General features: G+C 40.6%; 1 protein-coding gene and 1 long non-coding RNA gene across 3 annotated transcripts in view; one reads left to right on the top strand and one right to left on the bottom strand.

Annotated features, from left to right (window-relative positions):
- Positions 1-1,037, top strand: part of LOC133402612 (major facilitator superfamily domain-containing protein 6-A-like) — a 25,093-nt gene extending 24,056 nt beyond the window's left edge. For both annotated transcript variants that reach the window (XM_061676555.1, XM_061676546.1), the window contains exon 7: positions 469-1,037. In XM_061676555.1, the coding sequence (XP_061532539.1) occupies positions 469-573 (105 nt within the window). In that variant the 3' untranslated portion in view covers positions 574-1,037. The remainder of the gene's footprint in view (positions 1-468) is intronic.
- Positions 1,038-2,123: 1,086 nt separating this feature from the next.
- LOC133402620 (uncharacterized) lies at positions 2,124-14,081 on the bottom strand. Its single transcript, XR_009768545.1, has 5 exons — positions 13,942-14,081; positions 12,560-12,689; positions 10,614-11,390; positions 4,638-4,778; positions 2,124-3,116 (listed from the first exon to the last, which is right to left on the bottom strand). It is a non-coding gene; the product is annotated as an uncharacterized LOC133402620 (long non-coding RNA).
- Between the last annotated feature and the right edge of the window lie 2,145 nt (positions 14,082-16,226).

The raw sequence follows: 16,226 nt of genomic DNA, 5'->3' as shown, positions 1-16,226 counted from the left end.
AGATGTGATTTTCTGCATTTTTTTGTTTTTTTCCTCTTTGTCTCTCATAGGTGAGGTATACCTATGATGAAAATTACAGGCCTCCCTCATCTTTTTAAGTGGGAGAACTTGCACAATTGGTGTCTGACTTAATACTTTTTTTTGCCCCACTGTATATGAAAATGTTTCAGTAGTGTGTTTCAGTATCGTGTGAGCATAAAAATTCAGTAGTGTGAGAGTGTTTCAGTCATGTATATGAAAGTGTTTCTGTAGTGCATGAGAGTTTCAGTCTTGTGTGAGCATAAAATTTCAGTATTGCGAATGACTGAAATTTCCTCCCATAGTGGTATATGCATTCGTATAACCGTATGTGAAGATGTCTTCGTGCATGTTCTCACTTCCACTGCTCTTCTTTCCATGACATTGCCGTGAATGTGTGAGCACAAACATCGATGGCATGTGTCAACTATTTCTCGTCTTAATCGTCAGGTTCCTAATGACGGAGCAGTGGTGATGGCGCACGGAAATACCGGTGACTGTGGCGTCGCACCCGCATGTGGACCGAGCCCCATCCCCACAACATCTACAGACTGAAACAAAATGCAGGAGACGCTAGATGTGTTTCGGTCTGCAAATTTAAAAAAGAAAAAAAGAAAAAACACTTCAAATCTCAGTAGTTGGACTTGGGTGTCACTTTAAGACTTTAAAGCCTTATGTTGATGACAAAGTGCCTCTTTAATAAGGTGATATGATGGTGATTTAATTTAATTTAAGAGTTGTCTATTTTTGTGCTTTTCTGAGCTGGAGGCATTTATTTTATGCAAAACCAGTTTTTACGTCAATATTCAACAAGTCGATTTTACTCTCCAAATGTTCCACATTCCCAGTAAAGCACTGTAATACTCGAAACAGTATTTAAATCCCTTCTGTCATCGTAGTCATTTCAGATGGTTTGTATCATGGATTAGAGGTGTGATGACTGCAGTTCGGGAAAGAATTGTCGTCAGACTCTCATTGAAAGTGACCACTTAAAATAAAATGCCAAAGATTTCCCAATACTGTACATGTATTGTTAAATGCCTTTCATCTTTCTGATCTCGAGCCTGCGCTGGTAATTTGACCTTTTGTAAACTTTTTGAATGCACGTTCAACTGTTTGTGTCACTACTTTTTGCACAACTAGCTGTTTTCTAACGAGGTGCCAAACGTCAAACTGCACAATGGATGTACCAATACATTTTCTTGTTCAATAAGAATTTGTATTTATACAGTCCTCCTCCTCGTGCTGTTTGCATTCAAACAGGAAGCGGCCACGGAGTGTCAGTTATCAGCAGGTTGCAATAAAGATATAGACAGAGAGGAAGAATTACCGAGAGGCATAAAAGTGGATGTAGTTGGAAAATTAAAACAAAGAAAAAGGTTGTGACTTGTGCTGTTCAGCTCCTGATTAGAGAAAAGCAAGTTGTACAAAAAAAAATCTGAAATATTGAACAGTTTTAGATGCGCATTCAAAATTTAAGCAAAGATCAAAATTACACAACATAGCCCAGTTTCATGAACTTTTTGGTAGTAGTGTATAACACAAAGGTGAATTAATACATGGTGTAAAAAGCTAAATGTTAGATGACTGGTAGGAATGTTGCGCTAGCTTTAGCACCACATGAAATGCTCTGAAGTCTTCCCTGCATGCAGGATCCTGCAGAATGTTGTAGAAGTTGTCTCATTAACCACTTGATGGCAGTAGCGCACTGAGAGGATTGCCTTTTTTCCTACCTCGCCCCAGTGGCGTGCGTGTGGTGGGTTATTGAGGTCGTGGTGCGCTGGCTTCTGATTGGCGTGTGTAGGAGGACAGTATTACGCTTCCTCAAAAAGTAAGAATATTGTTTAAAAAAAAAAAAAAAAAATGTCAAAGTGAATTTGTTAGTGTGATATGTGTGCAGCCCCCCCAGGACTCATGCTGCTGCTTCGCAACATGCAGAACCCAAGTGTGCAGAAAATTGCTTTTCTAAACCCCCTGGGCACCCCAAGCAGAAATGACTATGGAGCACCCCCTCCCAAAAAAACCAAGACAATGGAAAAACAGATTTTTTTTTTATTTATTAATTTAAATAAAAAACAATATCAGCTGTGTCTCTTGGGCCACCTCCTACCCAGCAACAGCTTTCCGACATGTTCTCATTGCAGCCTCCGGTGGTGCCGTTGTTTCGTCATTGATACGGTCCCCTTCAAATTGGGGCCCTAGGTTCAGGGGCAGAGCGGCTATATGCTCCTCATGCGTGGGCAATCATTGTGGAAAAAAATCTGGTCACATTACAATCAGTACCCCGGTTGACGATCGGCATTAAAGGGGCAAAAAGTTCGATCAGCACCCCCACCCCAACTAAATTTTGGGCCACACCACTGAAAAATTCCTGACTCCGGCCCTGCCTTGGTTGCAGTCTGGGTTGCCTGCCCTTTTGCGGAGTCTATGGTTACTGGATCAGTATTTGAAGCGCCGTTTGTGACCTTATTGTTTACTGTATAGTTTCTATTATTGCCATGATGAAGTCCCAGGAGAGCGAGGACATTACCTGGGCAACCACATATGAATCATGAGCTCCATCATCAGATGTTAATCGATAAAACTTGTTGAATCAATGATTTCAAATCACGGGATCCACAGTTGTCCTTTGGTGTGAAGGGTTACGCTCTGGATGATTAGTGGCGCTTTCACATTTCTCAGCATGTTCCATGTTGTATTTCATCTTAAAATATTAAGCACATTACAAGCATCTTTGCAGCCATTCTGTTAACATAATCACGTTTGGAAATTACATGCATGAAACATGATCACAAGAGAACATTTTACATTTTCATCAACCAGCTACAAAGCTTGATGGCTTTGTCCCAGAATGTTAAATTAGCTTAAATTAAAAATATATATATATATATATATATAAATACATCTTCCTACCTTCAAGGTACTCAAAAGATTTGGAATATGGATACACAGCAATTTTAAACATCCTAACCCATTTTTAAAATGGGAGCGTTCCACACACTCAACTATATCTCTCCAGCCAACTTTCCTCGCTCAAACAAGTTGTCTGTCCAAGTGGGCTACCTGTGGCAGCATGGAGTCACAGGGCATCCAGACTGCTAGAAAATACAAAGAAAAAGAAAGAGAGTAGTTTTGTAGTAGTAGAATTAAGGCAAGGCTTTTGACCGTTATTTGACATTGTGATCTCCAGTTTTTGGTCCATGTATACACTGCAAAAATCTTACCTAGTGAATCTTATTTTGAGTGAAAACATCTTACTGCACTTATTTAAAGGCTGTTTTGACATTTTGCTAACATTTGCAACAAGACAAAAAGACTTGCTTACAGATACAAGATTTAATTTTATGAATCTTAAGCCAATTCATACTTGTTCCATATTTTAGGGACAAAATGTCTGTTTTTTAAAAAAGTTGTACTTGTTTTGAGGTATTTTTTTTCCAGTGTATGCATGTTGTCCTCAATAGTAAGCCATCCTCGCGACAGATGTGAACGGCTAGTCTAAATTTGACCCACCACATAGAAGAGTCCTCTTAACAAGCCTGCCAAATTTGAATGATGAAAAAAAAGAAATTCGCCAAGTATATAATGAGGCTTCAAAATCTTGAAAAAAAACAAGCCGTTGTCTCCCCTCTCAGACGTTGTGGACATATCTGTTGAATACGTGAAACCACTCCCTGCTGAAAAATGGATGCTACTTTGTCTAGACTTTCAAACACCTATACAGCCCTACTTGTTTGAGCTGTGGAAATATAACGCTTAAAGCCACCGGTTGCCGGAATATATCCCATTGCAGGGCCATCACAAGAAGTGCTAGCCGCCAGCTAGCTCGTGAGCTAAGAGGCTTCCGCGGCTCTTCTCGGCCAGTGGCCTCACCACCTCGCTTAGGAATTTCAATAACGACATCAAGTTGTTCTGTAAATTGTGGCATTCAGTGAAAATGCCTTTTTGGAGAATAGGCTTAGCTAGCTAGTAATAATAACTAAGTAACTCGTAATTGCGCAGGATAACCATTGATGCGAACAAAGGCGGTCAAGTTCTTATATAGTTGGGGAGGGGGACTCATGCTGGAGGCCCATGTGTGTCAGGCATCGCTGTTTTAGCCCCACCCAAAAAAAATATGAAAAACTCAAATGGTGAAAAATAGTTTGATGTGACAAATCTAGATTGCCACAATTTAGTACTACATAGTTCTGAGTCTTTGCACATTTTCTGGAATTATCTGCAAACATGTAGAATGTATTCAGAATCAAATCTATGATTTTACTTTCCAGGGTCTTTAAACAAGGCCATGGATGGAGAACGGTTTGCTTTGAATCGTTGTTAATACTCCCAGGTTCATGTCGCTCCATTTTTGCTGCTGTCCCCCCACACCTCATAAGATGCAAAGATCTCAACAGCGGTTGACTTTACCTCCCTCTATTTTTTTCTTTTTTTACCTTATATCATCATTTGCGGAGGATGTAAAAATTAACCAACCTATTTTGGCGTTGTAAGAACAGATATCTTTTTTTTCATGTATTTTTACAGTTAACAGACAAACTTTGGTCCACATCCTCCTCGGCCTCAACAAGGAACCTTTTTGTCCCGGCTGGATCAATTACGCCATAGATAACGCCCACCCTGTCAGGCTCTTCGTGGGTAGCCCGTAGCCAAGCAGGCAGGCCAGTTGGGCCCCGCCTGGCGTGGTGTCCCTCTGGGCCCCCTCGGGCCCCCGCAGCCTGCTGGGTCAGCACAGTGGGAGCTCTGACATTCAAATTAACCTAAGGAGAGAATGTACAGTTGTTATTAGTTTAGCCTGAATTAGACATTTAGATATGATTTGCATCTGTTTAGACGAAGCTGCAATGAACTCATGAAAAATGGCAGCTTTATGCAGGGGTGAAAAGTACTGTACTGAAGTAGATTTTTTCAGATATCTGTACTTTACTTGAGTATTTATTTTTGCGACTGTTTTTTTTACTTCTACTCCTTCCGTTCGGAAACAGATATCCATACTTTCTAATCCTTACCGATTCAAAATAGGTAAGGATTATGGACTTTTTCAACTTTACAAGGATGACAACCTGGTGTAAAAACATAAAAGGGAAGTCTCAACCTTGGTTGACTGTAAGACATGCAAGTAAGGTGTGATTTTTCAGATGTTATCATGAGCTTGTTTAACAGTTTTTGTTAATTCGTCAGACGTTAGCAAAGCCATTTTGTTCTGCCATTATACAAACAGATATTATACGGGACATTTTCATACATTTTGATCAATAATATATATATATATATATATATATATATATATATATATATATACACACACACACACGATCTTTCTCCTATTTCTTAATAGGCCTTTTCCATGAAAATGAACACAAATGCATCTTAATGTCTTCAGACTTCTTTTTATGGTTCTTTTACAAATGGTCTGTCTTTGTCACTCAAGCTGTCTTCACCGTGAATGCCGATGCAGAGAGCCTCAATATCTCGTTGCAATTCACCAGAGATCTGTGAGCTGAAGTGCCACAATGAAGCAGCCATTTTGCAGTCACACAATAGCAGACAGCAAAATAAATGGCTATTTCTGAGATATGAATGAATACGTGTGAATTTGTTAGTGTTGCAACTATTACATGTCTTTACTGTTATTACGATTGTATAAAGATGAGTGTAATGGGTTTAATCAATGAGTAGTAAGGATTACTTATGCACTTGTATCCTCAGAGTTTGAAGGGCCACATGTTAATTGTTTAGCTCACACGATTTTTATGAAGATGTGTATGTCTTTAACGTTATGCATATGCATTTTTTATCTTGACCGTTATCCAAGAAGTGTATGTTAGTGGGCCATCAGCATTTACTCTGTCAATGGGTTCCATCAACAAAGCTGTGGCAGAATTAAAGTCGAGATAAGATTGATGCACAAGTTCATACATTCTAAAAGATGTTCTTTTATCAATCTAGTTCTAGTTTGCATCGCTAACTTACACCGTTACTTTGTCAGTTGCTCAAAGTATAATTCGCTAAAGTTTTAAAACCAATTGGTAAAGTTTGGCCTGAAAGTTTCCTGCTGATTTTGTTTGATTATTGAATAAAGGTGTTCTTCATAAATAAAAGTTCGCATTGTTTCTGATTTTTCCTATACAAGTTAAAGAAATCTTGTTGTTTTGATTACTTGTGTATTGGATTGCCATGAAATTAGTGTACTGTACATGGCTGCATTAGCTGACGACAGTTACGGATATTTTAACCTACATTCTTTGCCTATTACGTCAAAAATAGAAAAAACAATATCCACAGCAAATTAGCATGCCAGCACTTACAGTGGGTGCGGAAAGTATTCAGACCCCCTTAAGTTTTTCACTCTTTGTTATATTGCAGCCATTTGCCAAAATCATTTAAGTTCATTTCCCCCCTCATTAATGTACACACACACCCCATATTGACAGAAAAAAACTGAATTGTTGAAATTTTTGCAGATTTATTAAAAAAGAAAAACTGAAATATCACACAGCCATAAGTATTCAGACCCTTTGCTCAGTATTTAGTAGAAGCTCCCTTTGGAGCTAATGCAGCCATGAGTCTTTTTGGGAATGATGCAACAAGTTTTTCACACCTGGATTTGGGGATCCTCTCCCATTCCTCCTTGCAGATCCTCTCCAGTTCTGTCAGGTTGGATGGTGAATGTTGGTGGGCAGCCATTTTCAGGTCTCTCCAGAGATGCTCAATTGGGTTTAAGTCATGGCTCTGGCTGGGCCATTCAAAAACAGTCACAGAGTTGTTCTGAACCCACTCCTTTTTTATTTTAGCTGTGTACTTAGGGTCATTGTCTTGTTGGAAGGTGAACCTTCGGCCCAGTCTGAGGTCCTGAGCACTCTGGAGAAGGTTTTCGTCCAGGATATCCCTGTACTTGGCCGCATTCATCTTTCCTTCGATTGCAAACACCCCCAAAGCATGATGCTGCCACCACCATGCTTCACTGTTGGGACTGTATTGGACAGGTGATGAGTAATGCTTAGTTTTCTCCATACATACCGCTTAGAATTAAAGCGCCAAAATTTCTATCTTGGTCTCATCAGACCAGAGAATCTTATTTCTCACCATCTTGGATTCCTTCAAGTGCTTTAGCAAACTTTCATGTGTCTTGCACTGAGGAGAGGCTTCCATCTGGCCAGTCTGCCATAAAGCCCCAACTGGTGGAGGACTGCAGTGATGGTTGACTTTCTCGAACTTTCTCCCATCTCCCGACTGCATCTCTGGAGCTCAGCCACAGTGATCTTTGGGTTCTTCTTTACCTCTCTCACCAGATTGTTGAGTTTGGCCGGACGGCCAGCTCTAGGAAGGGTTCTGATCGTCCAAAACGTCTTCCATTTAAGGATTATGGAGGCCACTGTGCTCTTAGGAACCTTAAGTGCAGGAGAATTTTTTTTTTGTAACCTTGGCCAGATCTGTGCCTTGCCACAATTCTGTCTCTGAACTCTTCAGGCAGTTCCCTTCACCTCATGATTCTCATTTGCTCTGACATGCACTGTGAGCTGTAAGGTCTTATATAGACAGGTGTGCGACTCCAATGAAGGTGTAGAACCATCCCAAGGATGATCAGAAGAAATGGACAGCACCCGAGTTAAATATATGAGTGTCACAACAAAGGGTCTGAATACTTATAGCTGTGTGATATTTCAGTTTTTCTTTTTTAATAAATCAGCAAACATTTTAACAATTGCATTTTTCTTCTGTCAATATGGGGTGCTGTGTGTACATTAATGGGGGGGGAGGGGGACTTAAATGATTTTAGCAAATGGCTGAAATATAACAAACAGTAAAAAGGTTAAGGGGATCTGAAAACTTTCCGTACCCACTGTAGGTTTTATTTACTACTCGGTATTTTATCACTGACTACTGGAGCATTTATTCGCCTCCTAATGCAATCCAGCGAGGCCTATGGAGCTTCAGAGTCGCTTAACAGCACAAGCCAAGATAGGAGCAAGCGGAGGTAGAAACTGCCTAAAATTTTGAGTTGTAAATAACTTTTGGAAAATAGCATGGGCGACATTTACCCATATGAAACCACAGCAGCATTAAAAAAATGCAAAATTCTAACTTAAATTAAACCTGAGTTTCTTTGTCGTTGGAGTGATTTCCCGCTTTGACTTTCGAGCAATAATATGAGATACAAGTGCTACATGGTGGCAGTGAACTCAACTCACATCAGAAAACCAGCAGCAATTCGGCAGATTGTGAACAATCCTTCAAAACTGCTTCGGACTTTATTGCCACTTCCAGTTGAAGATTACTATCAAGCTAAACATAAAACAAAGACAATTCCACGTTGTGTATTATAGCTAATATCCTATTGTGTATACAGTGCTGTGAAAAACTAATGGCCCCCTTCTCAAATGATGTTTTTGCAGTTTCCCCATTTTGTTTAAAATCATCCAAAAAAATTAATATCAGAAAACTGTAAAATGCTGTTTTGAAATGGTGATTTCATTTATTAGGGGAAAAAAAATATTCAAAATTGCGTGCCCTCTGGACTCCGATTAAGATGGGGGTCATTTGGTAATTTGTACGGGCTAAAGATCAGTCACATTGGAACATTCTGCAACCACACAAAATTTTGGCATCTTAAGTTTTCTGGACAAGTACTCCCTTTGTTGAACTGATACTGCATGAGCTACTAAACAAAGCAACTTCATGTCGTCACGCTTCAAACTGAGATTTGAAAACTAAAAGGTGACAATCATTTGACTAATTCAATCTAATTCTGTTTGATGACTATGGTAATTTATATTTCAAAATAATGCATATTTTTTGTTCATGACAGAAAGTATATTTCAGCAGATTCGTCTCATCTTTGCTGTCTTTTTATAAAGCAGTAAATTGCATTGTTTTAATAAACTATCCTATGAAGGCTTTGAGGACCAGCGAGAAACTACGGATGGGCCAGATGTGGCCCACGGGCTGTACTTTGCCCAGGTTGCTGTCAGACTTTAAATTCAATCCATGAGATTGCTGGGTCGGGAAAAAAAATAAGCACCAAGCAACAACCTCTGGTGCTCCTTTGAGAACGAGACCAAAATTGCTCTGTGCAATCCTGAATATATCTACTCACAGGCAAATATATTTTAACGACAAGTATTACGGCTGAGGAGTTGCAACGTCTCCTCTGTCTCCATGCATGTATGTATAAAATATATGTATGTCTGTATAATATTGCCCCTTGGTAGCCAGGGTGCACACACCGGAAGGAGCAGCACAATGTCCATTGAACTGAAACAAAAACTATTGAATTTCTTTACATTTTATTTGATGATGTCATTACTGTATGTTTTTATAAAATGCAATATTATAGAGTGCTATTTTTAGTATTAGAAAGAACTACAAACATTTTGTAGGTTTTTTTTTTTTGGAGGCTGGAACGGATTAATGGTAATTTCATGCATTTCAGTGGTGAAAAATGATTTAAGATGTGAGTGTTTTGAGTTACAATCGTGGTCATGGAATGAATTAAAGTCGTATCTCAAGGCACCACTGTATTTGACAAGGAAAAAACATTTTGACTTTTGAATTTAAGTAGATTTCAGTGGCTTGCAGTGGAGTTGAATCAGTATTTTTACTTTTACCAGTCTTCTTTTTTTTTTTTTTTTTTTTACAGTACAGGGTGTGAGTACTAGTACCACTTCTGGCTGTATGTGGTTGAAGTAAGCTAAAGGCTCAAACGTAGAAGCATTGTTGTGGACCATTGCTTACATAGTGTTTGTGTGTGTGTGCGCACCATGTCAAGGTGCAGTCAGTGCCCCCGCCTCCTCATGAGATGTGATCTGTAATTAAAAGTGTTTGTGTGCCGACTGCTCTTCTTTGTATGAATGTCAGTGACTGCGCTCACTGTGCTGGCGGTGCTGCGAGGTGGGTGGGGCAGCATGTGGGTACTTGTGTGACAGGAAGTTGCAGAGGTTTTGTTTCTAATTGAGTCAGGGACTTGTGCTGGCGTGGTGGGCGTGTGCGTGGGGGGGGGGGGGGAGGCGGTGACTCTAATCCCAAAATGCTGCTGCTGTTGTTGCTGGCTGCACATCAAAAAGTTCACAGCAGTAATCATGCAAATTATGCCTATGCCCTCATTGTTTTAAAATTGGCATTGTTCTGTCTTCCTCATCTCTGATAGCTGGTGTGACTTTTATAAAGAATAACACATGATGGGTTTCCAAACTACAGCCGGGGGGGGGGGGGAATTGCGGCACGCCATCTGTTTTTTTTTGCAACCCATGGCGGCATATACTAAAATTAACAATGACACGCGTGCTGTTTTCCTGTTAACTGTCTACTACTACTCCTATTAATAATAATAATAATAACATTTGTATTTATAACTAGCTTGTCATTTGAGGACCGAAGGCAAACCCAGTCAATCGAGCCCTCCACATTCATGGACTGCAAAGATTTTGAATATTAGTGTTTATTATCAACTATAAGTGTGAATTTTAGAAAATTCTCATAGTTCCTAAAATCGATAAAGTCCTTAAAAGCCTTCTTGATGATTATTATGTAACAAGTAAATCATCTAAAAACATTTACTGTAACGATAAGAATTTTAAAAACTAATTAATACTTACATCTTGGTGAATTATCTTTGACTTTCTGTCACTCTCCACTTCATGTCTGCTGCATCCTCCTTGGCCGTCACTGACAGCAGTGTCACTGCTACTTGCAAGAGTTGTCGGTTACGCGCATTCACTGTGAAAAGGTTTGAAACCTTTGGTCGTTTTGATTTAAAAATCTGTTTTCCTTTTGCCTTCTCTTCTCCACTCATCGTTTCTAACTTTGTTTTATTGTCCTCACAACATGTCAACAAGTTTGTTTTCCTAGTGCAATTGTCCGCTGCATGAAAAGGGAGGGGGTAACTATTTGAAACAATTGTGACATCTTATGCATTTTGATGTTTTTAATCATGTGAATTCAGACTAAAACAATAATAATTGTTTTGAACTGAACAAAAAAATCTTAATCACTTTTGGGGAGCCCTGGAAGTCTTGGGGTCCCAGGCAATTGCCAATCATTTAGTTTTCAATGTTTTTCTCCGGTTTGGTTGTATGGTGTCAGATAAGGGACCTGAGTTTGATTTTCATATTTTTTTTATTTAGGAATTAAGAAAATGGATTGTTTTATTTGTTGTTTTGGCCACGTCCACCCTGCTACCAACATAGAAGTATATAGTATTTTGCTTTGACTGCAACTGTCGTGGCCTTGGTTTTCCTTGGGAGTGTCAACCGTCTCTTCAGCTCGGGGCCCTGGGTTGCCTGGGTGTGACTCATCTCCAGGCTGCTCTGTGTTCACCATGGTCATTTGCACTTTCCACTTTGAGTCAAGGCGGATTTTCACACTGCAGACGCCTATTGAAAGTCACATGCACATGCACACACACACACACACACACACACACACACACGCTACTGTCTCTGTCTGCATGTCGTATAACCTCCGACTGCACATGCTACGCCCACACACATCCTTGCCCAAAATGCCCGCACACAGTCAATGTCCTCTAATACACACACACACACACACATCTACATCACTCCTATGTGCACACTTCCCGCCCACACAAGCACACACGTGTTCAGTCAGACGTAAGCCGCTCATACATCCCACACTCAACAGACACAAAGTAGGAGCCTTACGCACACACACGCACACACTCACACACAAACACACACACACACACACACAAGAATTGTGCCTGATAAAAAAGCTGCTACTTTAATACTAGATCGACTAGCCTTTTTCCCAGCGGCGTCCACGCCCGTCGACAAACTTGAGAAACCATGTTGGCTCCAAATGAGGAGGGACGTTTGTGCCTTTCGGTGGCTGCCTCTCCCCCTTCCCCTGTTTACCCCCACTTCTCTCTCCACCAAAGGGGGAAGTTGGATTAAAAGAGCTGCTGAAGTGCTGAGGATGTGGGCTGTCTGGGAGCGGAGAAGGGGAGCAACGTGGGTGCTCTGACAGGGCGAGGGGCTGACAGGCCCAGGCGTGGGCGTGTCATTGAAATGGCGTTCTCCTCCGGGGGGAGCAAACAGAGGACGAAGAAGAAGAAAAAGGCATAGAAGGAGGGAGCGGTGAAAAGTGAGATATGACGAGGCTTCCTGCCAAATGAGGCACATGCCCTATCAGCAGGTGGGAGGGCAGACGCCAACAGACACAAATAAATTAAAAGTCACACCTACGCTTGTGAAATGACTGACAGGACTTCGGGAGTGTGAAAACCTTGGAAGCTGCCTACTTTCGTGCTTTGCAAATTCCCACTCTATTCAACTTCCCTCTGTTTAACGCAGCTCAGTGGAATGTTCACATCCGAACCAAATATCGACAAAACGATGTAAAAAAGACAGAAATAGAGAAAGGGAAAGTAACCCAAGGTTGAGATCAGCGCTTGCATTACTAAGCTAAACGAGCCGACGTTAGCCAGCGCTGCTACTTTGGTAACACTGAATGTTTTGGGTTTGAAGTTTTATTGTTTGGAAATCACAATCAATAAAAAATCAAAAAGAGGTGATAAACTGACCTGTGGAGCAGAAATGTTGCGCATTCCACATCGTTTGCGAATCCTTTCGGCTGGCTGATGCCCCTTCACCTTTGAAAGGCAACTCCCATGTTCACTTATGGGCCTTATTTAAAAGAACTGGAGATGCTGTCTGCAACGAGAATTATTCATAGATAATGCCTTGTCTTGTCCTAAAAACCACCAGCATCTAGCATTCAAAATATTCTCTGTCTAATCAGAAATCCAATATTTTTGAAATCGACATCATTAGCTAATTTATCTTTTTTTGTTTTGCTTGTTAGTCAGTTCACAACGTTAGCAAAGCTAGGAAAACATGCTCAGAAATGACTGACAGGACTTATTAAATTCAAATTTGCTGTGTTTGAATCAGTTCCGTGGAATGTTCACATTGGAACCGAATATCACAATAAGACATCAAGGTTGTCCATGAGACAGTTGATTTTGTCGGAAGAGGCTCCATACAAAGCACCAGGATGTTTGGGAAACAAGGACTTGTGGGAACAGGCAGGCCCAATGTTGACCCACCTCGCTGCGTGGGTGTGTGCACATCTTATTTGCTGCTGGCGCTCTAATTTGTTTGCTCCTAATTCTGCACTATGCCGTGCGTTGCGTGTGCATGTGTCTGTGTGAAGTGGGTGAAGAATGAGGTCAAAAACAAGCTGATGCTCCTTTGTCGTCTCCTGTAGTATTGGATTTGATCTTGTCTGATGCACTCATCTACAGCAACACTATGTGGGAAGGTCATATCGGCATACGAATACATGTACACAAAAAGTTCAGACAAGGATTTAGATGGAAGGTGGGTGGGTAAAAATCCTATACCTGTTTCAAGTGTGCATTTCGAGACTACATTGTTAAAATGGTTTTATACATTTACAGTAGACACACAGTAGATAGATAGACAGAATTAGTAGTGTGAGCAAAAAATTGAGGAGGTGAGTGTTTAAGTATTTCACGTGAGAGCATTTCTGTAGTGTGTGTGACAGCTTTTCAGTTGTGTGTGAGAGAGCGTGGCAGTAATGAGTGTGAGCAAATAGTAGTGTGTATGTGTGTGAGTGTGTGAGAGAGAGCATTTCAGTCGTGAATATCAGTGGGAAAAAAATGTGTGAGATCATTTTAGTAATGTGTATGAGCATGTTTCAATAGTGCCTATGAGCAAAACGATATGGTGTGAGGTAATCCTGAATTATGTCGTTGAAGACATACATGATCTTGCTTTGACCTCGACCTGTTCACCTTTTTCTATCACTGAGCATCAATGATTCATGACTACCTTTTGTTGCACTTTTTCAAGCCCTGTTTATAAGGTGTGCCATTTAAGTGAAAAGAGGCAAAGTGCAGTGGATGCATGAATACGGTCATTGAAATATGCCGAGACTCACTTTGTGCGTGTCGGCTTGCAAAAGTCCTTTCGTGTCTGTGGGCGTGTAACCTGCTCGTGTTTGGTATTCCGTGCAGAAAGCCTCCCACGCCCGGTGTGTCCACCCACGCGCGGATTTGCGTCACACGGGGAGCAGCGTGGGCGCGAGGCACACAGAAGACGTGAAGACGTGGAGAGAGAGGCAGCGGAATATCCCACAAGTAAAGCTGAGGGTGTGTTGAAAAACTAAAGAGGAAGTACGAAGAAAAAAATAAAAGCCTTGGCTTACTTACTGAGGTTGCTTTGTTTCCATAAGGCAGAATTCAGTAACATAGATCAGACGTTTTTCCAAGGACTCCCTTATATTCCTAACGCCGATTTACAGTTTTTCTCACTCACTTTGGTACATTTCTCAGATCACAATTGAAATTCTCAAAACGACTTGTTCAATCTTCACACCTTTGTGTCAATCGTGCACATCTAGAAAAGCAGTTTCTCATTTCTTTGAACAAGTTGCAAATGATTAGATACAATTCTTTATTGTTTCCTACATTATCAATTGCATACGTCATGTTGATCAAAATATATTGTCCTGTTCTCTGTTGAATAGCCTCACCCCCATCAACGTTGAAGCACTAGTTAATTGCATAAGTCTTTACATGGAAAATGGTTGAACAATTTGTCATAATACTGTATGTCAAGCCTACTGTATTTACATACATTTTCATTCGACTTTGCATCTCTAACAAAGGGAAATGTGTGAAGCATTAGCTCAACCATTGATCAACCAGTTTTCTGAAATAGCTCAAAGGTGCAGCTGATGAACTATTAACTGGCAAGTACTGTCATTGGAGCAGAACACAATGTTGCAATGTCTGACAATGGAAGAACAAGAAATGTAATGAGGTCAACAGCAAAAGAAAAGAACAAGAGAAAGAGCAGTTATGCTGTGTGGCGAGGGAGGTAAAACAGTAGTAGAAGCAGAAAAGGCTGAGGACAAATGCATGTTCCTGATGAAATACTGTTAGAGTCCATCTTGTAGACCACCTTCTTAATCATGGCTTGAGGTGTTTTTTTCCACTCTTTTGTTCTGTTTTTTTTTTTTTTGTGCTGTCTTTTACTTTCTGTATCACAATGAGCTGAGGTTTGTCAACAAATTCCAGTACAAACATCCATCGATCCATTTTCAGTATCGCTCATCCTCACTACAGTCGCGGGCGTGTTGGAGCCTATCCCAACTGACTCAGGGCGAGAGGCGGGGTACACCCTGAAACTGGTATCATACAGAAACAGACAACTATTCGCACTCACATTCACACCTACGGGCTATTTAGAGTTTTTTCAATTAACCTACTATGCATGTTTTTGGGATGTGGGAGGAAACCGGAGTAACCGGAGAAAATAGAAAACCCACACAGGCATGGGGAGAACATGCAAACGACACACAGGTAAGGCCGGATTTGATCCTGAGTTCTCTGAACTGTGAGGCAGATGTGCTAACCAGTTGGTCACCATGCCGCGCCACAGTTCAAACAGTAAAGGTATAATTGTGAATCTTGCCCAATCGCTTGGCAATCCCCTTCATACACAGGTATAATTTACAATTTGGAATAATTGTCGTCAAGGCTGTAGCCGCAATATTCATCCGAACATACATCCAGAGTACATTTTTACATTGACATGACTAAGCAAAGACTCTAAATTGCCCGTAGGTGTGAATGTGAGTGCGCATGGTTGTTTGTTTGTATGTGCCCTGCAATTGGCTGGCAACCAGTTCAGGGTGTACCCCGCCTCCTGCCCTGATGACGAGCTGGGATAGGCTCCAGCACGCCCGCGACCCTAGTGAGGAGAAGTGGCTCAGAAAATGGATGGATGGATGGATGACTAAGCAATTTGACTGTTTTATCTGTACACAGTGACACCCAGACTTGTCATTCTGGTGGCACTGACATGTTCATTGAAGCAAATATTTAGCTTTGAGAGGTGAAGAAAGGATTTTGAGCAAGAGACTGACTTTTGCAGGAAATCCATGGTGTTTTGATTCAAGATACAGTTTTTACCAAAGTGAGTGAGAAAAACTGTAACGTAACTACCATGTGTACCCATAAAAGCCATAGGAATTAAAAAGTTCCTTACAGTATTTTTTTAAGAAACAGTTTAAATGTTACGATAACAAATCCATATTTTGGGAGAAAAAAATACAATTTTTTTTTTTTTTTTAAATAAAGTCAGCGTAAAACGACAGTAAGAAAAAAAGTAATATTTTAACAACAATTTCAAAAATGCAACTTTATTTTCATAATATTA

Source organism: Phycodurus eques, chromosome 1, assembly GCF_024500275.1.
Source record: "Phycodurus eques isolate BA_2022a chromosome 1, UOR_Pequ_1.1, whole genome shotgun sequence".
NCBI lineage: Eukaryota > Metazoa > Chordata > Actinopteri > Syngnathiformes > Syngnathidae > Phycodurus > Phycodurus eques.
The sequence above is the reverse complement of the archived record's forward strand: the minus strand, read 5'-3'. Positions and strand labels throughout refer to the sequence as shown.